General features: G+C 42.8%; 1 protein-coding gene and 1 non-coding gene across 2 annotated transcripts; one reads left to right on the forward strand and one right to left on the reverse strand.

The window, feature by feature from the left end:
• Positions 1 to 22,894: 22,894 nt before the first annotated feature.
• On the reverse strand, positions 22,895 to 26,612 carry LOC131093993 (collagen alpha-1(III) chain-like). The gene is made up of 4 exons (XM_058041462.1): positions 25,593 to 26,612; positions 24,100 to 24,198; positions 23,122 to 24,027; positions 22,895 to 23,023 (listed from the first exon to the last, which is right to left on the reverse strand). The coding sequence occupies exons 1-4, from the start codon at positions 26,610 to 26,612 to the stop codon at positions 22,895 to 22,897; spliced, it is 2,154 nt and encodes a 717-aa protein (XP_057897445.1).
• Positions 23,057 to 23,130, forward strand: TRNAN-GUU (transfer RNA asparagine (anticodon GUU)). The gene has a single exon. It is a non-coding gene; the product is annotated as a tRNA-Asn (tRNA).
• Positions 26,613 to 27,633: the final 1,021 nt, after the last annotated feature.

A 27,633-nucleotide genomic window follows, 5' to 3' on the forward strand; every position in this document is an offset into this window, starting at 1 on the left:
TTGGGTTTTTCCTTTTTAAATACTATTTGTAGTGTATTTTTTGTGCTCTCTTGCTGCACATATTTTGTATCTTGTAACAGCCACAATTTTCAGAACCGCTAAGTTTAGAATCTTGGCTTTTATGTATAAACAAATGTGTTATTCAACTCAGTAAAATCACCAAGAGTGAATTCAGATACAGAGGCATCTGCAGAGTTCCAAGTTAAAAGTTCTAGTTGAAATTATGACCCTGTGAGACCCAGAGTAGCATAACAAACCCTGGTTTGTTTTTCATTTGTTTGGCTCAATTAATGAAAATTTAGTAGTTATCGGAATTTTGAGCAGTAAACACTGGGACTAAGAAGTATCTCAATCAGAGGATGTGATGCTACAACCATTAAACCTGTTCAGCAGATGCTCCAGCAATAATTTATGGGCTGTTTGAAGCATTGAAGTGCGTGGAATTTTACACATGCTGAATTGTCTGCATCATTTACACGACATCAAGTTTACCTCAGGCTGTGGAAATAGTTTTGCTCTTAAAAATACAGTTGTGGTTTCTGCTTGTTTTAAATAGCAAATGACATTATGATCACTCTGAGAAAACAAAGGTGAATGCTTTGGTGACTTTAAATTTATTGTACTGGCAACACCACTGCAAACTATGAGTGTCTATGTACTCTCTGTTTCATGCAAGATTTATTTGTTGTGAGAGAAAACCCTGATGGTTGGTTACTGAATTAGGTCAATAAGCAGTAGGATAGTGATAGGGGAGATTCTATTGCTCTTGGGGATTTAGGCTTCCTAGCACGACATTTAAATCAATAGGAATCATCAGCTACCCTAATCTGCCCATACCAAATAGCACTGGGCCTAAGGTGGTGGAGAAAAATTGGAAGAGACCCTGAGAAATTGCTTTCTTTTCCTTGAAAAAATTAATGAAATGTATTGTGTAGGTTCTTATAAAGATTTTTATCATCTTTTCTGTTCTACAATTTTATTAAAAATACAATTTTATTAAAAATAGAATGTAATTTCTAAAGATAACACTAATTATAATAATAATAATCACTTGTTATTTATGCAGTCATAGAATTCAACTATTTTTTCAAATCCATCAGTAACCTGTCAAAATGTAGAGAAGAAAGCAGCACAAGGCAAGAAATTCCAATTACAGTATAAACAAAATGTTAAGATCCAGTCTTGCAGCTGCTGGTAGTAGTTAATACAGTGCTGATACTGTTAAAATGACAACAAAAAGACAGAGTTAAAATTACACAGCTGTGTACAACCAATATGAAGAAATTTAAGAAGCCTCTATTTCGTAGGTTAAATAACACTTAATCAGTAATAATTCAAATTACTGATGATAAAAAACAGAACTATATAAGTCCATCAATGACATCAATGATAAATCTGTGTTGTTTTCATATCCTAAGCTCTCACTGAGTACATAAGAATTTAAGGTGAATGTATACTGCCATAGCAACTCTTAGAAATCTGGGAAACAATGTTTTTCTAAAGCCAAATTAATTTCTTAGTAGCAGTCAAATATAATTTAATTTTGGTTAATTTTCTATATAAAATCCTGAATTATATTTGTTATCCAGGTGGTAACAATTTTAGATAATGTATTATCAATAATGCATCAATGAAAAAACCTCTTCCCTCCTGTTGCCTTATGCTTATTATAAAACATAAGTAAACCCTTTTGTTTGTTTATGCAGTTATGTTTATTAAAAGGATCTTTTCAGACAAAAGACTGTGTCTTAGACCAGCTTTCAAAAGAGGCATTAGAAGCTGCCTGGGATTGCCCTGTGTGCTCGCCCAGGAACATGTTAGCCTTGGAGAGCTCCGTCAGCTCGTGGCAGAGCCTCACTGCCGGCGTCCCTCTGACTCTGCCAGCCAGGAACTCTGCTTGCAGCACCTACACGGGATGTGTGCTTGCTCAGGCAAGTGTTGTTGCCATTACACCATTTTTACAGCAATAAAGTTCCATTGAGGCCAATTAGGAACTACTAGAGTGGAGACAGAGCAACAAATTTCAAAATTTGATCCATCATTTCTTGGCTGTCAAAGCCCGTGCCCATCTGCTCACATGGCAAGCAGCCCACTTGCAAGTGAGCTGGACCTTCCCTCTAAGAAATGAGTGACAGGGAAGAACAGTTTAGTTGGTCTCTAACAATGCAAACCATTTTTTATTTCCTGCAGGAAGTGTGGTCCAGTATCTATGAGAGCTGGACAGCATTTGCCTTCTTTCACTTAATTATAATTTTTGACATGTACATTGTTAGAAATGGTTAAGCAACAGAGGAAAGAAAATCAGGGGTTTACTGGTACTGCTTGCTGCCAAAAAGACAGGTTGTATTGGAACAGGTGCTTTGAAAATCTGTGAAAGCCAGCTGAAAGGTGTCAAAATGTGCATAACATGAACCAACAGTTCACAGACATTTTGTGTGAATTTGGTGTTGTATCAGGAAAGTTTAGAAGGAACCCTCAGCAGAGACGATCTGCCTTAGGAACAGCCAGCCAGCTTAACAGGCAGACCCTTGTCTGCTCGATCACAGCGTGCATGATGCTCTCATGCAGGAGGGAGACAAAGGAAAGAAAAAAGATTTCCTTCTGTTACATTTATATACTTCATTATCTTGGAATCATCAAATCAGGAAAAAAGATATAATAATCTCTTCCTAAAATATGTTAAGATGATCATCTAGCCTAAAAATAAAAGTAGATCAATTGAGACTCCGTAAGCTGCGTTTGGGTGAGTGATTAATTGCAGAGTGTGTGCAGGTAAAAGAAAGTAGAATGTGTGATCCTTTTTTATCCTACCGGTCAGACTAATGCCTGTGAGCCACACTTGTCCCTTGACCTTGTTAAATGTGGCCCACGTGTTGGAGGGAGTACAAGAAACTTTTCTGACACATTCCCTTCCCACATGTTTTTCCTGCAGTGTGCTACTGTAGATAGCTCTAAAACACATGGGACTACAAGTGGGTTCCCCATGTGCATTTAAAACCTAACAGAGCTACAACAGTCAAAACCACATGGGGATAGAAAAGGAGCATCAGGAAAAAAAAGAAAAGCTTTTTAACTATTTGTGCTCATGTTCTTCATGTGCTCAGAGAACACATGGGAGAGCAAGAGCAAGACAAAAAAGACAAGGGAGAGCAAGAGAAGAAAGGAAGAGGAAGAAAGAAACAGACAAGCAAATAAAAAGGAACAAAGCAAGATGGCATTGAAATGGAAAAGGAGAAAAGACAAGTGAGAAAGGAGAAGGCATTGCAAGGAAATGACAGGAACTGACAGGGAATAAAATCATAGAGAGAATAATTTCACTGCTTGAAAGGATTAAATCAAGTAAGCTTGCCTGTGCTTTTTATTTCAGCTTTGTAGTTTGTGTGCATGTTTAGTTTTCACAAAAGTAAGGAGAGGCATCCTGTGCACATTCCCCTATGTCATCCCTCCATTCCTTTTGCCTCCCAATGCTGCATCTTTGTTTCTGCTTTTGCTTTCTGTCTCGTTCCGTCTCTTGCTAACCCCTCCCCTTTTTCTCTTTGCCTCTCACAGGCAATGAATGAGATGTAGCATATTAGCAGGGCCAGGTTTTTCCTGAACTTGCCTTAAAAATGGAAAGTCAGTGTGTTACTCTTTCAGCCTCCCCCCCACCCAGACTCAGTGGAGACAGCCTGAAATCCTCAACAGAAACCTAAGTGAGCATATGAGTGAAATGTGACTTTTGCTCCCTGTCAGTTATGGGATATGGTCATAGTCTTGATTTCAAGGAGCTTTACAAGAAGTCAGTGCTGAGAAATTTTTCACTTTCTTGGTGGAGTCAAAGAGGAACAAATAAACTATCTCCCATCTTCCTCTCTCATGGTTGTGGGTACACATCTGCATGTGCAGCCTCTCCTCTGGACATCTCGAGGTGTGCTACTCTCTGTGTGCTCCACTTACCCTGTAAGCTGTCTTTGGGAAAGACAGTTTTGTGCATTACATAGCAAATCTAAGCACTCTCACAGAAATATATAAATATTATGTTATCTAATATGATACATTTGGTTTCATTTGAATTGGAATGAAAATTAAATAGCTTTGCATCAATTTTTTATTATATTGTCATTGGCTAGCCTTTTGTGTCATCTCAGAATTTTTTCTTTGATTTGAGGAAGAAGATGATGCTGAGATTTGGCATTGCATTTAGATTTATGATTTTTATCTTTATAAGGAAGGGAAGAGTCTTTAAATATACATGTACTCTGGTTTTGTCCCCACTTTCTTTGGATCTTACACTCTATTTTTCTATTTCTGGTTGTTGACCCTTTTTAGCTGTGTGCCAGGATCTCAAGGTTCCCAAACTAAACCCAGGAGCTCAGGAGGGTGAGCAGCTTTCAGCAAACGGTCAACAGCTCTCAGGGTGCAATTCCAAATGTCATTTGTTATCACATCTGTTCCTGTCAAGGCTCCTCTCTGAGGCAAAGCCCATCTGAGAGGCTGGGAACCCTGGGAGGTTCTGTGGTGGGATTTGCTCTCTCATGCTGTATGATGAGACTGAAAAGAGTGCATTCATCTGTGGAGTTCTCCCAGTGTCAGGGAAAGCTGTCAGAAACCCTTTCCCCCTGCCCTGCTTCACTGGGACCTTCACTTCCCAGCCAGTGCCCTGAGCCCAAGTGCAAAACCCTTCCAGTCAATATTGGGATTTGTCTGATTTCTCCTGGTTCTCTTAAGGCAGAGCAAAACTGGAAACCACCAATTGGCAGAAAGTTCAAGACTTTTTGGGCGTGGCTGTGAGGAATGAGAGTCAGAGGAGAGGGGGAGAATGCTGGCATTGAGTGAGTAGCGCAGGATGAGTGCTGGGATAGCTTTGCTGGCCTTGGAACTTCTCAGAGCTGGAAGTTGTTCACTGCATGGAAGTTACAGAGCTGGTTAGGCTGGGTGAGCCATGCTCCTCAGGCTTGGGGGTAGAGTCCTGCTCTGTGCTTCCCACCATCCACTCACATCACTAGGATCACTGTGCCATTTCATACTAGAAAAATGCCTGAAGTATTTTGTATATAGAAGTTGTATATAGCATGCATTTTATGGCGGTAACCCAATTATTTAAGCTATTTTTGTGATATTGTGGTACTCAAAAAAAAAAAAAAAAAAAAAAAGAGGCAGAATTTAGAATATCCTGTATTATCTAGTGGAATTCCTGTATTATTCTAGTAGAATATCTTGTATTATCTGGGCTGTTATCTAGTCCAGTTTTTAAACAATGTGTGAATATAGTAAAAACAATGTGTGAATATAGTAAAATACCTTAACTAAAGCAGTGTTCTTATATTGGGTAGGTAATATCAGGTAGGTTTTAAAATGTAAGCACATTCCAGAGTACTTGTTCACTTATTCTGTTATTTACAGGACTGTATTAGACTAAAATTATCAGCCAAAGCAACTCCTAGCACAATTTGATAATGCCCTATTGGGATCTATATAGGTGTCCCATTTATTGGCTAGACTGCTTTAAATAACTGAACCATTATATGTCTCTGTTCATATTTTGGAATACAAATTGTTTTTGTAAATTAAAGGGAGTGAAGATGTAGTAGCTTACAGCATAACCCATTTTTAAGCATAAATAAATTCAGACAGATTCTTTACACATTCTGAAATTTCAGTCTGTATTGCTCTATTGAGGTAAACAAGTTAGGTAGCAGTGGTACTTTATGGAAGAGGCTTTTGTCCTTGTTTACAATGAGGAGATATTCCAGAACTGTTCCACATTGTATCTTACATAGCAGACAGAGGATAAAAAAAGGTATGTTCTGCATCTGTCACTATTCTGCATCTGTCACTCAAAGAAAATTCCCCTTTCCCTTTTTGTGAAGGTTGCCTAAGGATGATGAGATATGACTGATAGCCATTATCCATATTTAGGCAACTAGAAGATTGTGACAACATTAGCTGGAGTAAGGGAATGCAGACAAAGTCAAAACATCTGTTATAGTAACTTTAACTTAGCCTATTATTTCTAGTTGTGGTGTCATAGCTTAGATTCCTACATCATCTTGCCATAAAAATATGCATCTAGCTTTGAAATTCAGCTCTAACTCTAAATTATTTGCTTTACACTTCATATAATACAATTCATAGTCTGAAACACAGCAGTTGATCTTTGTGTTTGGTTTGATTGGACAGGTTTTTGTAGTGAGAGGGCTGTGGGGGGTTTCTTTGAGAAGATGCCAGAAGCTTTCTCCATGTCCAGCAGAACCAAAGCCAGCCAGCTCCAAGGCAGACTTTCCACTGGCCAGGGCCAAGCCCGTGGGTGATGGTGCCAGAGCTTCAAGGATAGCATACTTGAGAAGGGGGAAGAAATCCTGTGCAGCTTCAGGTGGAGAGAGGAGTGAGAATATGTGAGAGAAACAACTCTGCAGACACCAAGATCAGTGAAGAAAGAAGGTGGAGAAGGAGCTCCAGGTGTGGGAGCAGGGATTCCCTTGGAGTCTGTGGTGAAGGCTGCAGTGCTCCAAGGTGGAGCAGAGATCCACATGCAGCCCACAGAGGTCCCCACGCTGGAACAGGTGAGTGCCCAAAGGAAACTGTGACCTTTTCAGGTGCCCAGGCTGGAGCTGGCAGGACCTGTGACCCTGTGAGAGAGAGCTGCACACTGGAGCAGGCTCCTGGCAGGACCTGTGACCCTGTGAGAGAGAGCTGCACACTGGAGCAGGCTCCTGGCAGGACCTGTGACCCTGTGAGAGAGAGCTGCACACTGGAGCAGGCTCCTGGCAGGACCTGTGACCCTGTGAGAGAGAGCTGCACACTGGAGCAGGTTTGCTGGGAGGACCTGTGAGCCCAGGGGGATCCACACTGAGCAGCTGGCTCCTGAAGGATGGTGCCTTGTGGAAGGGACCCCTGCTCAAGATGCTTGGGAAGAACTGGAGAAGCTGGAGAACTTGGTCAGGACTGTCTCCCACAGGAGGAACCCCATGCAGGAGCAGGGGAGGAGTGTGAGTTCTCCTCCTGAGGAGAAAGGACCAGCAAAGAAAATGTGATGAATTGATCTCAGCCTCCATTCTCTGTGCCTGTGTGCTGGGGGGAGGAGGTAGAGAAAATGGGGAGTGAAGTTGAGCCTGGGAAGAAGGGAAGGGTGGGGAGAACATATTTTAAGATTTAGCTTTTATTTTCTCATTACTCTGCTCTGACTTGCTTGGTAATAAATTAAACTAATTTCCCCAAGTCAAGCCAGTTTTGCCCACGATGGTAACTGGTGACTGTTCCCTCCATGTCCTTATCTCAATCCATGAACATTTTGTTATATTCCCCTCCCCTGTCCAGCTGAGGAGGAGTGATAGAGTGGGTGGGCACCTGGCACCCAGCCAGGGTCAACCACTGCAATCTTTAGACACTAATTGTACTAGTAAGAGATCTTCTACTTGATAGATTGCAAAGTGTGTTGGATTTTATCCCTGATTATGATAATAATTTGATTTGCCTCAACATAGCTATTAAATAGTTACAGAGAGATTGATTGTAGTGTTATGAAAGATTTCACATTTAATGGTTTTATGAGAGAGATTCAGAATATAAACAGGTTTCATGACTGTTCTTAACTGGAATATCTGAATATATACCCTTCCATCTCTACAACACTCAGCTTGCCATGGAAATTTTTGGCAGAAGAGTGATTTCTTTGGTTTTCCAGCCCTTCTTATCACAACATGTTGCTGTATTGCTAGGAGTATAACAATGAGGACATGGTTATATAAACCAGAGGAGACAAATGCCCAGAATAAAGCACTATAATAAATGAAAAAAAGGTGTAATGTGTTATGAGCCTGATCCTGTTGCATGATAGATCTCAGCCGGAAGATTTCACTCTGTAGAGCTCAGAGAGGATCGGTCCCATGATGTCTGCCAGGAAATGTGGGTGTTAATTCTGATTCTGCCTCCTTTACCAGTCACTCCACTAATTAGCTGCAAGACCTGGTGCTGGTAACTTGGATTTGCTGTGTAGCTTGAGCATAGGAGCATCTGCAGTGTCTGTGCCTGGGCTGCCAGGTCCCTTTGCACATCCTTTGTTCATTCACTGTGCCTGCTAGAATAACATGTTATGATACTGGACTTCCAAAGAATATATTAACTTCCTGACTCTCTATAGTAATACCCTACAGCTGGTTCAAATAAACATTCCGAGCCAGTGCATTTTTCATCTTGAAAAAAACAGCAATCCCAAAGAAGTTTTGTATTTATTCAATGCTTACTGTCATTGCCTTTGACACCGAGAACAAAATTAATAGTTAAAAAAATTGGAGTTACTCTCTAGGCCTTTGCATTGATTCTCTTTTGTTGTTCTTCATTTATTTTGTTGACCATTGCCATCAAAAAGAGAGGAAAAACTGCTCATGGCATTAATTTTCTTGAGTTATTGCACAGTTATGTCTCACTAAAACTTTATTGTGTTTTTTTTTATACTTTGAATAAAATGTAACTATTTTTATCTGAACCAGAATCCATTTAAAGAATTTAGATTGCTCTTGACTTTACCTACCTTTTGTGAAATTTCACTGACATTGATACAGAAACCAGGTAATTAACATGTTTATGTTAAATTTTTTCATACTATTAAAAATATGATCATCTGTTTCTTTAATGATTCCATTGTCAGTTAATCTATTAAGGCTTTTATTAAAGAAGCTGTTGAAACATGGCTGAGAACCATAGGCAAATTCATCATGTCAATAATGGATATTTTGGCTGGATAAGGACTGTGGGTTTGGTCATATTTGATTACATTATTTTTGCAGTTAAATTGTTGTAGATGCACTGGCTTTTGGCTTCAGAAAGAATACACATGATTAAATAAAGTAAGATTTTGCTCCAAATATTTTTCACCCACAATATACTAATTCCCACCAGAGAAAATGAAATATATCACAGCCTACTGATCTCCTATTTCTATTTCATACTGCTATTTATTAAGTAATTTCCTCAAGAAAATACTTTGATGAGCTAGGCTTCTGAGTTGATTTCTTGTAGTCTAAGCTGTAATTATAGAAAAATGCATAGATAGAATTATGGAAAATTCTGTGCATGACCATCCTTTTCTGAATTTTCTTTTAATTCTTTGGGCTAATTGCAAAGAAAAAAAAATGATATTTCCAGTAAGTTGTGGAACAATCAGAGTTATTAAAATCCATGTGATACCCAGTCTTCAGAAATTTTCAAAAGCTGGACATTAGTGTTGATCTCTCATCCAAATGGCAGCCATGTAAGTGGGAATGTGTCCCTGATTTCAGTGGGAGCAGGAGTGGGTGTTAGTTCTTCATTGTTATACAACACACGAAGAAGGCAATTGTGTATGCAAGACTTACAGTGATGTCAGATCTACATTTTTATATGGTTTGTTACAGTCTGTGAATAACTGGACTGTATGGATATAAATCTGTCTTTGATTAAGATAGATTATTCTGGTGTCCTGTTATAAGATTATTTTACATTAACGGAGTTATCATTGACAAGTACAGAATCATTCTGATTTATAGAACGTTCTGAAAAATGTACACATCTTTGAAAAATGCCAACTTATGTCTGGAATTAAGGGTTAGATGCATGTTCTTTTTATTCTGCCTTTGCAGAAAGAAAAACTATTTGCCTGTTACTGGTTCACATAGTCAACGTAAATTTGCTTTTCTCAGTCATCTTTACAGAATTTACAGATAAGGTTTTACGACTGGAAGCAAGGGAGTATTGTAAAATTGCAGTATTAGACAAAGTACATAAGAACATTCTGAACCCCCAAATGCTATATTGAGGTCACACACGTTTTAAATTAGGACCCTCTGTTCTCACTCATAAATGTCTCAAACTTTCAACTTCTGATCTGAAACTTTTGGTGGCTGAATATTGTAACAGTAGCCACTGGAATTAGCAGATACTGACCCTTGTGCCATATGACAGGCTGTATGTAATTGTTCATGACCCTGGCCAGGGTCATGGGACTGAAGCGAAGAAATTAAAGTTAGCCTGTCATTGGAGCTCCTGCAGGCTGGAACTTTATCATGCAGGTAAAGGTGACTGGGTTTTGAGTTAGTCTGTCAATATAAAATACACTTACATCAGGAATATTATTAGATTTATATAAACTTCTTCCCATTCACATGACATCAATCGTATTCATAAGCATGAGGAAAGCAAAACATAGCTCAGTCACACTGGCTTCAAATGTGTGGTTGTTACCAGTGAATGCCTGAGCATTTCTCTTTTATGTTTTCAGCTCAGATTTTTTAAAATTATTTTTGGTATTGTTTCTTTGTTGTTTTTCTTTTGTTCTTACTATCTGCAAGACATGTTACATGACAAGCACTGAGCATCTATTTATGTGGAGCATTCTAGGAAATGGAGAGTTATAAATATGTATGTCTGATGATAATATGGAACTCTGACAAAGATACTCCTGCCTGTGTTTTTTGGAATTGACAATACAAAGCTATGGTTTATTGAAATAATGATAAAAATAACATTCTAAAAATGTACTAGTTACTGAAATAGTCAAAAATACAAAAATGTTTTTAGTCCCAGGTAGAAAAGCTCCTCTTTGAAATATTTGCAGAAAAATACTCCTGCATTTCCCTATTCCTCAAGATCCATTTTCTGCAAAGCTCTTTAAGTGTGAGAGAGGATAGAGTTTCCCAACAGTTTATTGCTAGATTTACAGTGCTGGCGACAAAGCCATCCTTAAAAAATGGGATAGACTTCTCCCAGGAACTGATCTCTGGTTGGGTTAATGGATTATACGGGCCAGACTATGCCTGTGACTGCTCCTTACCCAGCAACACTGCAGAAAACGCATGTGAGATCCAGTCTGGTGAGAGAGAGCTCCTGGGAGCCCAGCACCCTGACCCTCTGCATAACCTCTGCAAAGGAGCAAGAACGTGTCCGGGTCGTGCTTCTGCTTCTCCGGCGACACAGCAGCAGCAGGAACAGCCTTCCTAAAGCAACCATGTCCCTGCACTGCTCTGATTACACAAAGATTGACCCTCTTGCAATTACCCAAACTTGTGTAGTTTGAAACAACCATCGTCAAGACACTCGTGGAAGGCTAATTGTTCAGCTGCATGCTTTGATTTTATTGATTAGACTTTATGAGGTTATCCATTGTTCCTTACACGGCATGTTAGCTGAAATTGGCAGGATGTAAAACCGACATTTTGGAACTCATATTTGTATATTATTTTAAATAATTTTCAGAAGACCTCTGCAAAAGGCAAAAATTGGCTGAAATGGTTTGGTGCATTAAATTGGGTGGGATTTTTTAGCCCCTACTGATTACAATAAGATCATTGTGTCCCAGAGTCTTTATCATACCACATAACTGATTTATGGAAACTTGCTGCTGTGGGCAGCTGGATCTCACTGCCATTGATACTGGTGGCAAAATCCCCTTTTTGTTGTCTTTGTCAGAATTGGGGTTGGGCTTCCCAGTGCCTGCAGCATAGAAATTGGGTGGCTCCTCAGAGTCATTGTGGGTGCACAGTGATTTCTCACTCTTTTTTGTCTCAAAGAGCTTCACTGAGGGCTGCTGCACAGCAGTGAAGTTAACACAGCTCAGAGTGTGAGAAAAGCACACCAAAACTGTACAGATTCACTTCTGAAATTTAAATCCCTTCTGAAAGGTGGCGAGATTACAGCTCTCAGTTCTGGCATGTTTCTTGGGTTGGTCATTGCCTTAGACCAGGGGACTTGCTTTGATTACTCAGCGGTGGCCGGGTGGGATGGGTGGTGCCAGATGGAGAAGAATGGGAAGGAGCCCTGATGCTGTGGCCTCCATGGGGATGGCTGAGAGTGCTCTGGAGCTGGCTGAAGGCCAAGCTGTCAGGATGGCCACTTTGGCCTGCTGGGTGGGTGCTGGTGGCACTGCAGGCTGGCTGGGGTGTCCCGTGGTGGTGGCTGTCCAGGAGTGCTCCCAGCAGGGACCAGCAGCTCCATGTGCAGGGCTTGGCCGTGCAGGCAGCTCATCTGCACCTTTTTTACGAGCAAAGCACAAAAGTGTTTAAAATCCAAACCCTTTGCTGTCCCTCCAGCTTAGCTGTTCTATTTGAAAAACAATTACACAAAATGCCACCTAAGGCAAATCGTATAAAATTAAAATAAAGGGTACAGCGGTATAGCCTCAAATTTCATGTTGGTAGGAAATTTTAAAATCCTCAGCCTTCCAGAATTCCTGTGGTTCGGTGCTTGGTCACTAGGGGAGAAAGTACAGTAATCCTGCACAGAAATAAATGTGACTGATTCCTGTTTGCTTTCAAATAATTGCATTTATTTACATCAGTTTAACCTCCATTTAAAATGTCATGTATGTCTCAGCTAGATTAGTGCATGTGAAAAAAATAGCCTCTGTGGGAAGTGTTTTGAGTAAGCAATTTATTTTGCTTGTAATTAATGGATTCTTACCTAAAGTACAAGTTATAAATAAAAATAAACTAACAGTGAGTGGTAGTTTGCTGCTGTCATTCAAATAGTGGACAGTTGGGTAATTACAGACCATCAAAGAACTGCTGCACTGCTGATTATTATCTTTTAAGAATTTGCCAGCCTTTCATCGTTCAAAAGAAACTTGCATTGAAGTCTTTAAATATATGCTATTAATAAAATAAACCTATTAAGTGGTGTGATGGTTGGTATTTACAGCTCACACAGGGGAACAAGTCACCTTTCCTTTGTTGCTTTGTCTGATACAGAATACCACATTGTGAAATTGGCAGCCAAATCTCATTTATCCACGTGTATCCGTGTCAGTACCGGGGGCTCCATTCGGCAAACGCAGCTTGGCTCAGATGGGAGGCTTTGGAGCAGAGCTGGACTGCACCTCTGCAGAAAGTTACTCGAGTGCTTGAAAGGCCAGATCCTGAAAATGTGAGAAAATCCATGCGCATGAAACTCGTGGGCAAACCTTTGAACTGAAACCAAAAATCATCAGTGGGGAAGATGGAGCCATAGTTGCATTTGCTCCAAACAAAAATGCATATAACTTCCATCACATTTTATACACGCACTTATGCCATGTGTTGCTAAGATTTGTTATTTAAAAATCCTTATGAGTAATATCTTAATATGCATTTACAGAATTTAATTTTCAAAACTAAGCTAGATGCTAGACAAAGAATCATTTTTCGCAGTTGTGACTCTCCACTCACATAATGCCAAGATGATCCAAACATACATTTCCATGGTAATTTTAGCTGAAAGCTGGACTTAGGATGGAAATGATGTTATAGATATCCCTTTTCTTATAGAGGTAAATAGATGTATTTAATAGATCCAAGACTATGATCCTTGTATTGACTAGAAGTAACATTTGAAGCATGATATTGAGAGACGTGTGACGCACACAGTGGTGCTGGAGACAGAACTTTCTGCGCTGGGGAGGAGGGTTCACAGCGCAGGGCTGGCTGTGATAGGTCTCCATCAGAGGAGCTGCTGCAGAGCTTTCAGCAGTGCTGTGCTCAGCTGCCCAGAGCCCTGCACAGGCAGCAGACTCCTGTCTCCAGCACAGAGGCATCCCAAGCTCAGCTGATCCGTGTGGTGTGTCTGCCTGTTTATCTCGTGTTTACATCGGAATAAAAGAGTCACTCCTGTGTCTTCCATTCAGAACACTTGAATGCTTCCATTCAGTAATAGAATCAAGAGATTGGATTACTCATCTCAGTAACATTGCCAGGATGGGGATTGTAAACATCTGTAAACAGAACACTGAAATTATAAGTAATATAAAACAAATGCTAAATATTGTACTCTTTCGTTGCTTTCATTGAGCCAGACTCTAATAATCATTAAGGCATGTAAAAAAATACAGAGATATATGGCTTATAGGAAAGGTCAGTTGCAGTCCACAGTTATTTTGAATTCATTGAATTGTTTTTACAAGGCATATCTCTATGCAGCATAATCTCTTGCCCATTTTCAGCAAAACATGCCTAAATTCATCATACATGAAAACAGAGCTGGAGGAAGAGGAAATGAACAATTTTCTAATTTATGCAATTTAAGAGAAATATGAGGGGGGTCTTTAATGACAATTAGTTGATGAAATACAAATTATCTGTACCTACCAAGCTGCAAAAGCCTGTTGAAGATGGCAGAAATGCTGCTTTTAAAGGCTTCTGTAGTCTTGAGAGATTAGTTTTGTTATAAATCTGCTTGTGTGTCATTGAACTGGATACTGTGATTTGTAAAAGACCATAAATACAATTTTTATCATTAATATCATCATTCTTTCTGCTGTGGTTTAGCTTGATGGTTTTGGCATAATATTTTAACAAACTTTAAAAAGTCCTGAGTTAAAAAAATTACAGAATTTCAGAAAATAATCTGTCTTAAGTTTGCTTGAAAATTTAATTGAGAGTGATTTTAACATTACAACTTTGTTGATTATCTTAACTTAAAAAAAAAGATTGAAAATTTCCAGGTGCACTGACAGACTCAAGTACAGCTGTGGGAGTTTTTTGAGGGATGGGGGTTGGGGTGTTGTTTGGGGTTTTTTTTGTTTGTTTTATTTTAGTTTTTTTTCTTTGATGAGCTGCAAGAAAGGAAAAAGGTTAAGCCTCTGAGAATCTGGAAATGCCAATCACATGAATACATGAGGAAAACAACTGTTAAAGTGCTCTGAGTGCTAGCAGAATTTTCTGAAGCTAGTTAATGTGGTAATGACAAGAGTAGGAGGGCTATAAGACCTAGAAATATATTGGGCACCATCAGGTGCTCTTTATATTTTGTATTTACACTTAGGTAGTTAGTTGTGGAAGCTGAACCAATGCACAGTGTATTAGCAGAGAGTGTGGAAATACAGCAAAAGTAATGGTCCTACATTACAACTTAGCTGTGTGGAAAATTGAAAATGCTGGATTGTGTTATTTTGAAAAACTGTAACAAGTTGTGATGCTGGATCATTAGGAGTTTCTTCAGCAGCAACTGGGATGTGTTGCAGTGGATATTTATTAATATGTCATTTCTGCATGAGTAGAATTAAAAATATTTGAAATCATGATTTTTAAACAGTAAGTAATTGCAAAACAAACTTGTGGAAATCTAGAAAGGCTTTTATGTAAGGAAAGAAAAGTGAGAAAGGAGAAGGGGAAAGGAACCATTTTAGACCTTTCAGGCCTAGATGGTTCCTGGGCAGGTGAAATGATGAGATTTAACATGTGGTCTGACAATTCTTGGGCTTATTATTAGGGCCTTACATCACAGCCTCGAGGAGGAGGAGGAGGGGGAACTTTGGTGCTGCCAGAATGTGCTGCTGTGCACAGCTTGTACTTCCTTTTCCTGGGAGGGTTTATGCTGTGTGTGAGGGACAGTGCTCTGCTCAGCAGGACAGATGTCTGAATGGAAGATCCCTTCCCCAGGGGTGGCACATCTCACTAAATGTTCCGGTCACTTCAGCCACGGGCATTTTGACCAAAATGTATTAAACTTTGGAGATGTGACCTCTTCTGTTCTTTCTTTTATTAAATAGCTCATGTGTTTATGTTTTTAGGGGCAATTTTTCATCTTATTCACCCTTAGTGAATTGCATGCATGTGGAAAAGGAGAGGGAATTATCTTGTGTATGCTTCTGAAATAATTGTTAGTATAGTCTAATATTAGTTATAATAAAGTACTACTGAAGTTGCTCATGGCAAAGACAATGGCAAAAAAGGAAAATGGTTCCTCATAACACTCTTGCTCTGTCTTACCTTCTATGGACCACCTTAGCTATATTAAATGTCTAAACAACAATCTTTGTACATTGTATTCATACTTTTAGACATCTATCATGCTTTTATTTTACCTTTCATTTCCTTGGCAGATGATGCCATAGGGAATTAAGATAAAGTGCAATCATCTGTCCAGCTTCTTTGCTATAGCCATATTGTATATTATATTCTCAGACCCCACAGTGTTCTGCAGGAGATTATCCAAGAAATGATAAATCCTCAGTAGGAGCCATCAAAGCATCATTGCCAGTTTGTAGCTGCCAAGAAGACCCTCACATCTCTGTCACGCTCACTGCATTATTGATTAGCCTGTGAAATACTGAAGCTCTATTGATTGCAAATATTTAGGGATGAAAAGGGAAACATTGTCCTCAAAGATATTTGCAGTCTTCTCTCCTCTGTCAGAGATCTTTCTCCCCTTGTATTCCTCTGTCTATCTTACCTTTATGTACAGGAGCCTGATGTGCTCACCTGAGGGCACTGGGAGGTGGCAAAGCTGCCTCACCCTGCTGGGGCCAGCAGCCACCAAAAACCTGAAAGAGGAAAATGCGGCACAGTGCCTAACATAAAAAACTGCTTGATTGCTTTGCACACAGACATGCATTTTGATAGAAATTACAGGAGGAAAAGCCCATTTCCTGTTTGTCTATCTTTTCATTCATTTGGTATGGTGGGCTAGCAAAACCAGTACATTTGTATTTAAACATTACCTTGATGATCCAGGCCATGAGGTCTGAAGCAGTCTTGCGTAAGACAGCACATATTCTGATATTCTAGTCCCATCAGACAGCAGAGCTGCTGAAATCCCAGTGCATTCTGTCTGGAGTCTCAGGGGTTCTCCTAATCCAGTTACAGGAACCCTCTGCAGACAAGGTAAAATACCAGACCTGAGAAAAATCTTAGCTTGTCAATCCATTTGGGTGAGCGCTGAAAAGGGACTTTGCAAAGACAGAGCAGTAAACTACACAACAAAGCAACTCCCTGCAAACCCAGCAAGTCAGTTCTTGCTGTGCCTTCTCCAGAAAGCCCCTGCTTAGGAGGGATGCTGGCACATCCAGGTGGTTTCTGCCTGGTCACTGTACAGTTACTCCTCTGCCTGGTACTCGAGCTGAAATCATTAACGTGTGTCTTGTGTGTTACCTGAATGAAAGGAGAGTTCATGGGTTATTACTGCCCAGTTTTTCCCTTTGCTCCTGCACTTCCCTGTTTCGATTACAAATCCCCCTCCAGGCACAAAGCAAGCTGGACACCTACAGTGCAGCTAAAGAGTTATTTGCTCCCTAGGTGGACACTAATGAATGACTGCAGTGCTGCCCTGAGTGAGGGGGTCCCCACTATTAAAGTTTAATAGAAAGATCTGAGAAACTGGGGGCCAAGAAGAGGAGGAGGGGACAGGAGGCTGTGAGTAACTCTCCAAGTGCCTTCTCTCTTCCTGTGCTGTAGTGGAGATTATAGCATCCTTTAGGACAGGAGTAACAGGAGACAGCTCAGTTCCCTCTGTGCTCTCCTTTTACCTTCAATAGCCTTGCAAGCTATTGAAGCTGCAAAAACATGGTGGTTCCTTTCCACTAGATATTCCAAAATCTCTGAAAGCAGCAGGAATATGGCCTGACTCAATAATTATCTAATTCAGACTTACTTTCTTTTTCTGATTTGTTTATTCTTTCATTTTTCTCACAGTCCACATTGTCCTCTTTTGTTTCTCCCTAATCTGTCTCTTCTCTTCTTTACTCTCCCTACTCCAATCTTCCTCTTCCTCATACTTTCCAGGACTTGGGATTACAATAGGTATATTTAATTTGAGGGCTTAAAGGTGACTGATTTGGTGTTTTTAAAAATTATTATTTAAATATTCCAGCACCCCTGAATTCCTGTCCATGCTAAGTGATGATAAACTATAACAGAACAGTAGAAGTACATTGTCCATTATTGCAACCAATGTAAGTATAAACCTCCTCAGTTTTTCTCTCTCCTACGAAGTTGAAGGAGACTAATGTCTACTTGAAGTTTTGCTTTTTGTTTTTGAGGCCCCGTTATTGTGAAACTTGTCCATGTCTGAGAGCATATAAAGAAAAGGGATTTGTTATAATGTATACAGAGAGATGTGTCCTTTAGTTCCTCTCTGCTGTGAATTATTAAGAATATTCTGAGTATCTCTCTCATAGTATTTATAAGGAGCAAGACAAATCTCTTGTATGCCATTCTTACTGCAACTTCAAGAAGGAGGTTTTGTTACTGCAGGTTCAGAGCACCAACAGGTTTGTTATCCTGAGGTCCTACAGGATGTTGCTCACATTGCCAGGGACAGGTAGGGGACAGCAATGGAAGAAACTTCCTTGCATCAGAGGTGTTTGAGAGAGTTAGAATTCTTCTGGAGATAACAAGAACCATAGGAATACAAGTTTGGTTTCAGGATGGGGTATCATAGCCCCCCTCCCTTTTGGCAATAGTTACAGGATTAGAAACCTTTGTTGATATTTTGCTAGCTGAAAATAAATGCAGCTGCAGAAACTGAAATATATTTGCTTTTCCATGGTTCTTTGAACCTTCTGTGCCATCTGTCACACAAAGCTCTTCTAGAAGTCAATGCAAGAACACTTTGAGTCTGTAAATGCATCCTGAAAAGAGCAATGATACAGGAATTTGGTTTATTATTTACTCTTTGAAAAGTGTGTTGCCAACACAACCTGTCTGCACAGGTTTCTTAAGCCTGCAGCCTGGCCAAACGTGTTGGATTCCTCTTTGGAAATAGCTGGACTGGGTCCACAAAGCTTACCCATGTATTCCTTTCCCTCTGCCTTTCCTTCAGACATTCTGGCTGAACTGTAGCACTTCAGCAGATGTAAACCTGACTCGTGTGATGACCTGCAAAATAACTTAGAACTGCTGAGACTATCAGGGAGATGTGTTTTCCTCAGCAAGAATACAAAATTTGTGCTCTTCTCATTTCTTTCAAATGATGGGTTTGGGTCTACTCTAAAATTTGTCCCTTATTTTTCTCCCTGAAATTTAACCTGTTTAGTAAAGCACTTTTATACCATGCTAATAATCTTATTTACTTGAAGGAAACATGTGCTTTCATATTACTCTGAACACAGCTGCTTTCCTGAACTGAGGCCTATGCTGAGAATTTAAATGTGAATTCTGGACTTCAGGAAATGGTAAAACAGGTTGGTGCTTCTGAAAACACTGGCTGGAAATTCCTGTGCTTTCATGTGTGTTATGTAGAGACAACATTAAAGTTCAGTTGCATAAGACTCATTCTTATTTTCACAATATTCACCATTATTTTAAGAACTCTTAGGCATTCCTAGTATGAGCAGTTCAAAAAACGTGCAAGGACAGGAAAGTTCTCCCTTTCTTACCATGATAATAAGAAGTGCTTGAGATAAATGAGTGCTGTGTGGGAAGCATCATTATTACTCTTCCCATTTTTTATGCCAGTAAAATTTTCTTCTTTTCACTTTATATTGCATATGGGGGTTTTTGTTTGCTTTTTTTTTTGGTTATGGTTATGTTTGTGTGCGTATGTATGTAAACTATTGAACTGACTGCCACAATGATTGCCCTCTTTTCAGTGGTCAGTCAGAGCAGATAGATTTCAGGGAATGGCAAAATAAAATCCCCCTCACAGTATGTCAGTTGAGGTCTGAAGATCAATTTTGAATGCAGCCCTCTCTGTTTCGTTTGGGGTTTGTTTTTGTTTTGTTTGTTTTTGTTCTTGTTGTGGGCTTTTGGGTTTTGGTGGCTTTTTTTCTCAATTGCAGACTGTATTTCAAATTACTGATAATAGCAATGGCTGTTCTGATTTTGTCACAAGTCACACTGAAGCAACTTTTTGTCTTTCCTGAACATAATGCTGTAATACATATGTTGTGATCTAGAGCCAGGCAGCCTGTGCCATTTCCTTTTGGTAAACATGGAGGTTGGGAGTATGGCTGGCTTAGTTTACCCAACAGTGACAATAACCCAAGATTTCTGGACTTTCTCACCTAGTCATCATCTTTTGTGGGACCTGTATCAGAAGAGAAGCCAGGGCTAAGTGAACTAGATAGCTCAGTAAAATAATATTGTTTGTTCTTGTTCTTTGCTTTCAGGGTAAGTTGATCAGATTTGGAGGGATGTCCTCTCAGTTGTAACACTTCTCTGATTTTATTAACAGACCCAAGAATAGAAGTGTTTAGCTGACAAAGTCTGTAAGAAATATAAGCCATCTTTGTATCTGGAAAGCAGCACATGTGTATACAAGCAACTGGAAAAAAAACCAAAACATACAAATGCATTTTATTGGAAGAATAAAAGAACAGAAGTCTTGCAACTGGTCAAGAAAAATTGTCAATATCTGCTTCTTCCAACCTTTTGAATCCTTCTTCAGGAATAATGTTTTCCATGGTTTGGTGCTTGCAGCTCCATAAAGAAAAATCTTTTGTCATGGAAATCTTATTCTCTGCCCATAATAACTCTAATAGCAACGTTGAATTGCATTATCTGTCCATTTATCTTAATGTCCCAGTTCTTGTAAGGATTAGAATCGTATGTTTCTGAGGAAAACACAAGAAATCTTTGGATGGTAACCTGGAGATTTCTGTTACAAAGTAAGGAATTAGAAATGCATTTGGACAGAAACTGAGTAGCTGTTACACAATTTTTTTGTGACTATGAATTTTTGTAGTTTGGGCAGAGTTGTAACCTGAGAACTGACAAATAGCTGACCAAAACTGACACAGGATAATAAATAAAGTAGGGGCATGTGCTTGTTGGGGGAAAATGGTCCTTTCCCATGTAGAGGTTATAGAAATAGAATAATTCTGTGATAAAAATGGAAAGATTCTTTTGTTTCTGCCATATCCTGTGGAATTGATTTTAGGAATTGTTCTGGGTGAAAACCCAGATTTATTCTTTCTGAACAGCAGATAAATATATGGTATATTTATAAACCTTGTAAACAGTACCAGTTTCACCCTCTGTCCTGCAGTAACTTTCTCTGACATTTAAGAACCAAAGATTATATCTGAAGAAGGTCACAGATGTCATAGCAATGAACATTTAAGCACACAGATTTAGGAATAAAAACCAAAGTTATTATATAAAACATAAATTACTTCACATTATATAGTATGCTATTTTAATATATTAAAATGCAATATATTGTTATAAATTTATGTTTTTATAAAATTCTAAACCATAATATGAATCATAGGCAGTGAATAGTAGTATTAGCAATAATAGTATTTAAATTATATACATGAGATATTGCAAAGAACCAAAGCACCTCCCAGTATAATCCACAAGAAACAGCACATCAAGGAACAGAGCTGTCGAGATATAAAGAACAAAACCCTGATAGGAAGGGGGATTATTCTGAAGTGAGCCCTTTCTGGTTTCTGAATGCCTTAAACAGTACTTGGGCTCTTCCTTTCTACTAAAGATACAGTCAGACCCTTCTCCCCATAGTAGGCAGAGCAGCTTTTCCATTTGCAGAGCAGGGATGGAATAATGTTGCCCTCTGGTACCATGTCTCACTGGTTAGTTCTTCCACAGCCAGCCAAGCCATCCGTGTTTGGATTTTTTGCTGATCTGTAGATTTCAGGCTTTAAGGGGTAATACTCACAGCTGTGTATGTTCTTTACATTTTCTTTTTTACTGTGTAAGACTTTAAATGAGAGATTCTGAGATTCAGGGAGGAAGACTGCTGAGAAGAAAGGTGCCAAGTGACTGTGTAGCCTCAGCTCCAGCACTCCTCTCACTGTCGCAGTGCATTGATGTCCTAGGCAGCCTTGGATGTCCTACACCAGGTGAGACAGCTCAGAGTTAGAGCTGGTGTTCAATATCAGCATAGCAAAGATCCTTTGTAGATCTGGCTTCTAGACAGAGAGTTTGAAAATAGCCTACATGCATTAAAACTCATGTGAATATTCACGTGCATAAAGTGAAACATTTCAGGGCCCAAAATCCACACCCAACCTACAGGTCTGTGGATCTATGGGTTAGGCCTTTAGTCAGAGGAGAAATCTTGGTCATTCCACTAAATACCCAATGGTTTGTGCATAAAATCACAGGGCCATTTGCTTGTCCTCCTACACAGAGCAGACAGAAGTGGTCCAGCCTGCGAACCGGTTCTTCTGACTCTGAGGATAGCAGATATCTGGGTAGGAAAGTATGCAGCAGCAGACATGGTGTCCCAAAAAGCAACCTTCAAAATAATTATTTCAATTACTCTTCAGGACTTGCATAGTTTGTATTTCTCTTCCAGGTTTTAAAATGTGTCAGTCAGTAAGGTACCAGAAATACACAACAAAAGAAAATGGAGCCATCCTGAGATAATGCTGGCATTTATGTAGGTCTTTTCAAAGTATTGGAAAAGCTGAAAAGGTTGAGCTGTGATCAGTAAATGATCAGTATGAAGTTACTCACTGGGATGAGGAATGAAATCAAACAGTGTTGATGAGCAGCATTGTGCAAAATATGGGAGTTTATGGTTTCAGAAGTGAGCTGGGACTTCTTGGTCGTGGATGGTGGATACCAGGAGATGACCAGCACTGCTTGGAAAGCAGTCAGTGCCTGTGCTGGTGCTGTGAGTGCCATGTGCCTGCTCAGCTCTGAGGACTTTCAATGGGCAAAAGAGCCATCAGGCAGAGCTTCAGGGAGACATAGGGACAACATGAGGCCAATAATATTGTAAGAGTTCAAAGAGATTCAAACAGTATCAGTCTGTGAAAGCAAAGGGGAAACAATTGCTCAGGTTCAGATGTGAAACTTAGTAGTTGCAGAGTTGTAGGTATAGATTTACTATAAGGTACTCTGGGAAGAAGATTTTGGTAAAATAATAAATAGGAATGTTAGCTTTTCTTCACAACTGTTTCCAGTACTTAGAACTGTAAATACACTTAACCTACACACACAGAGGACTGCTGCCTACTTTAGAGAGTCTAACTGTTCCCTGCAGTCACTTAAACCTACCTTCTACATATATTAATAGAGCAATTTTGCCATGATATTTGGAAATTATATTTTGGGTTGCATAAGTAACTCATCAGTTAGCAGCACCCCAGAAGAAGCAGTTTTAAGTCTGATTCATTAATTTATTCCCTCAAATAAAGAGCATTGCTGCGAACAATGATTTTGAGAGTGGGGGTTTCCTCATTGGGTAGGGGGGAAAAGCCGCTGTTTTCGCTGTCTCCTCAGTGGTTTTTGGCGTGTCGCGAGGCTCGCGGTTCAGGATCCCGGTCTCGGTGGGTGCGCGGCGGCCGCCGGTGGCCGGAGCGGGGCCGAGGAAGCGGCGGGGACGCGGCGGGGGCGGTCTCGAAGCACTTCATGAGCAGGGGGAAGCCGCTGCCAGCGGAGTCTCTGTGGCGCAATCGGTTAGCGCGTTCGGCTGTTAACCGAAAGGTTGGTGGTTCGAGCCCACCCAGGGACGGGTTTCCCTTTTGGGCTCGGCGCCGCCGCCGGCCGTCGTTTTGTGCGTGTGCGCCGGGGGAGGGTGCGCGACCAGCGCCGGCGGCGCCGCGTGGTGCCGGGCAGGGGGCCCGCGGCGGGGAGCGCAGCGCGGCGGCCTCAGCTGCGGCGGGGCCCGCCCCGAGCGAGCGCCCAGCGGCCGTGCCCTGCCCGCGGCGCCCCGGCTCCTGCGTGGCTGCACGGCCGCGCCCTGCCCAGGGCGCCCCGGCTCCTGCCCCGTGCCCCGCCGGTGGGGCGAGGCCTGCGGGACACCCGGGACCTGCTGCTGCCTCCGTGCGTGCGGCGATGAGCTTGCTGCAGCGGCCGTCGGCTGCAGCGGCGGGCTCTGTCCTGAGGCTGAGGGGACCCGGGTGCCCGGGATTTTCGGCACCCCCTGCTCAGCGGCGGGAGGTGCGAAGGAAAATACACTCTTCGAGCTGCTCCGGGATAACGAGCGCTGCTGCCGGACCATTGAGGTTTGCTCCGGGAGGTGCTCACGGCGCTCCAGCACTGGAGCGATCGCCGGCGGGCAGCCCGGGTGGGAGCCGAGCCTCGGGGACAAACGCGGCTTGCGAGGAGGATTATTGCCATCACTGCCGAGCGTCCGTGCGGCCGGCGCTCCGCGGCGCGTTGTTAGCGCGCACACCGGCGGCCCCGTCTCTCCGCGGCGGAGGGAGCCCGCACAGCCGGGTGAAACGAGCGGGGACACCGAAGCTCGGTGGCAGAGCCGCCTGCGGGGCTCCCACCGCCTGCGGGGCCCGGCGGGCAGGAGCGGGACAGCGCCGTGCCCGCGCTCCCTCCCCGCCCGGGCGGGACGCGCTCCAGGCCCGTTCCCTGCTGGCAGGCGGCGCGGCCGCTCCGGGCTCGCCCTGCCGAGCCGCTTTGCATAAATGAATGTTAAAAGCAATTACTCCGGGAGCTTCGCCTAAACGTGTCAATTAGAAGTTGGCACCTTCGCCGTATCCGAGCCCGAGAGGCGATTCCAGCGAGCGCTCTGGTCGCGTGAAATCCGGCTGCCTTCCAGCCCGACCTCTGCCAGCTCTGAGAGGATCTATTTACAGTTTAGAGAAAACAGGATCCGTATTAAAAATGCCCCTTCCCCAGCGAAGCTGTATTTCACAGATCTTTCTGTCCAACCCGCCTGGTTTGAATAAGGGATACAACCCTCTTAAAGGTCAGGCTGTGCCATTGATTTACCGTCGATGACAAGATACGGCCCTCGCTAGCCAAGATAGCAGAGCAAAGACATGTATTTAGAAACACCGAAAAATCTTTTGAAAGTCGTAAACCTTAAATCGTTGATGTGATGGTATTTTTTTTTCTATCATCCACATATTTTTCATTTCGGTAAAACATTTTGAAAAACTGGCAGCGGTGTGCTGAGCATCAGGGGAGGTGCAGCTCTCTGCAGGACCCCCCTATCACCGTTAGCCACGCTTAACCCGTAAATATTTCCCGCTCTTAGGGAGAATTTTATTTTAACTAAAGTGGTTCAGGTAAATTCCCTCCTGGACATTTCCACGCTGTTTGCAGTGCAGGATGTGTTCAGCCCGGCAGCGCTGCATCCACTGCAGCCAGCAAAGCCTCGCAGGAGATGAAATCTAAAAATCTGCATCTGCCAGTGCTTGGACCGCCGCGCTGGCAGGCAGGCATCAAGAGCTTACAGGAACCACCACCAACAAAAAATTGATCATGTCAGTGTGAAGCAGCAGTGTCTGGAAAACCAGTAACAATTTAGAAACTAAAATTAGCTGATACTTCATGAGGAAGGACGGGCGTTTCTGCTCCCATAAAGCAAGCCTTGCCCTCCTTAGCAAGTCGCAGATGCGTTTTACAGGGGTGGGCATTGCTGACCACGGGGTTTGTTTAGGCTCATCCCAATTGCTATACGTCCCTGTGCAGGCGTGCACCGTCAAACCTGGTAAAATAGGTTTTTACACGTGTACAGGAGGGGCTCATCATGGGCTCCGTAATACAAAGCGACATTTAGGCAGTGCTTGATAAACTAATTTTGTAGAAGTGGAAAGCTCGTGCATGGGAAGTGCCTCATCCCATCTGCTCGGCAACTAATTACAATTAAGGTTGTGGAGAACGGGAAACCTGATACATTTTTGGGACTAGACAGGGAATCGAAGCTTCCTTTGTATGAAGTAGAATTTTTTCAGAGGTCAGTGAAGCTTTCAGTTCTTAGCCATGGAAAAAGCTTCTGTAGCTGTGTAATGTACCCAGACAAACCAGCCGGTTCTTGCCTTAATCCATTTATCTGTATGCCGTCTCGGATAAACGCTGTTCTAAATGTAATGGGGGACTGCGCCGTCTGATGCTTTTAGGAAAAAGATTTGACATATTCAAAGTGACCTCTTAACTAATACCGAGATGAATTCCAGAGTAAGTATTCCCAACCGATATTCCAAGCAATTTCTAAGGCAGCTGGACAAGACTCGCCGTCGAGACGTTCGGGAGAGCCCAGAACCAGCGCACCGCCGCTTGTCTCACCCTGGCATCCCCAGCGCCCGGATAACCCGCAGCAACCCGCAACGCGCCGCGGCTCTTTGTTCGCGCGGAGATGGGACGGGGACGCGGGGCTGGGGGCGGCCGTGCCTCGGGCTGGGGACACAGGGGACAGCTCTGCCACCGTCCCCCGCTTCGGGCTGGGGACACAGGGGACAGCTCTGCCACCGTCCCCCGCCTGGGGCAGCGCTCGGGGGCTCCGCGCTCGGCGGAGGGGGAGCCGCCGCCGGCCGCCCGTGCCCCGGCGCTGCGGATGGAGGGCTCGGGGAGCCGGCGCTCCCTGCGGGTGCGGGTCCCGCTCCCCTCCCCAGCGGAGCCCTGGGGGATGGGGAGGGCACGGCCGCCCGCCCTGCTGGAGCCCCCGGCCGAGCCGGCCCCGCCGCCGCTCGGGACACCCACGAACGCGGGGACACGCGGGGACAAAGAACGCGGGCTCTGCCCCCGCCTCGGGAAGCCCCGGGGAGAGGGGGGCTCTGCGTGGAAGCCGGGGGGATCCGCGCCGCCCCCGCCCCTCGCCGGGGCTCCCCGCTGCCTCCTGCCGGCCGGCGGGGCCGGGACCCCCCCGCACCCCCCGGGCCCCGCGGCCGCCCCGCCCCGCCCGGGAGGGGCCGCGCGGAAATCCAGGTGCGGGAACGGGCCCGCCGCCCCCGCGGAGCCGCCGCGCTCCGCCCGCTGCCCCGGGCCTGCCCCGGACCGGGCCGGGCCGGGCGGGGGTGCCGGGGGTTCCGGGGGTACCGGGGTTCTGGGGGTACCGGGTACCGGGGTACCGGGGTACCGGGGGCGCATCCCCGGCGGCGAGCGGCGGAGCGGGAGCCGAGTCCGGCCGGAGCGGCGGCCGGAGGGGCAGCGCGGGGTCCGGGCTGGCAGCGAGGCCGTGGCGAAGCAGCTCCCTTTGAACTTTGGCCAATATTTAATGACTTGGGAGGCAGATAAGATGGGGAATAAAATATTCATGTTCTCAATAAAGACGGGGACCCGGAGTATTGGAAAGATGAAAAACTGTACGGCTCGCAGAAAGGGTGCAGAAAACAGCCATCTTGAATATTTTAATCTCTGGCAAGTGTTTCTTTGGAACAAAATGGATGTTGGAGGGAAACAGCATAGTTAACATTACTGTAGCCTTCCATTCCTAACACCATTCCTCTCGCAGAATTCAGCTGGCACGGAACAGGGAGACTGGAAGGAACGCCACAGCCTTTCATCTACCTACAATGGCAATAAATAATCATAATCTGAATACTGTGGTCTGGAAATTTAGTACCTCTCTAAGTGATGGTGCTTTTTTTACCCACGATTTATATCGATTTGTTTTCATCGACATAAGTCACATGTAATGCTGCAAAAACACTCTCAGAGCTCATGCAACATAAAGAAACAATTGCTCTGTGTTCAGCCAGAACACATCGGTAAAGATTTTTTATTTTTTATGATATTGTACGTTGTTACCGTCGCCAAAATCAAAGGAGGTATTCCTACAAATTACCCTGGAAATTGAATCAAGGCCTGGGTTCAGAGTTTGTTGTGTATTCATGATATGAACCAATTATTTTAAGGATTCATTGTTTGGCCATAAAAATCACTCTAGGCTGAAATTAGGCTTAAGAAGTCCCCAGGATTTTTCCCACTTCAACTAAAATGGGTTAACAGCTGTCCTCATTTTTTCTTTCTTTTTCCCCCACCTCAAACTGATGGTGAAAACAAATACAACATGCTGATTTCAGATGCTTTTTGTTTTCATATAACAAATAGCTTTTCCATGGCTTTTTTTTTGGTGCTGTTTTTTTGGTTTTTTGGTTTTTTTCCCCCTAAGGATTGCAAGGCTGTTAATATAGTAGGCCTCCAAAAATTTTAAATTTTTTCTTGGTTTTAGTTTTCTGGGTTTTTTTGGTTTTTTGTTTTTTCTTTACAGAGGAACAAGCGGCTGAAGTGGGGGGTGTGGTGAGAGCAGAGACAATAAGTCAGTGCTTCAGCTACA

This window comes from Melospiza georgiana, chromosome 1 (genome assembly GCF_028018845.1).
Source record: "Melospiza georgiana isolate bMelGeo1 chromosome 1, bMelGeo1.pri, whole genome shotgun sequence".
NCBI classification, from domain to species: domain Eukaryota; kingdom Metazoa; phylum Chordata; class Aves; order Passeriformes; family Passerellidae; genus Melospiza; species Melospiza georgiana.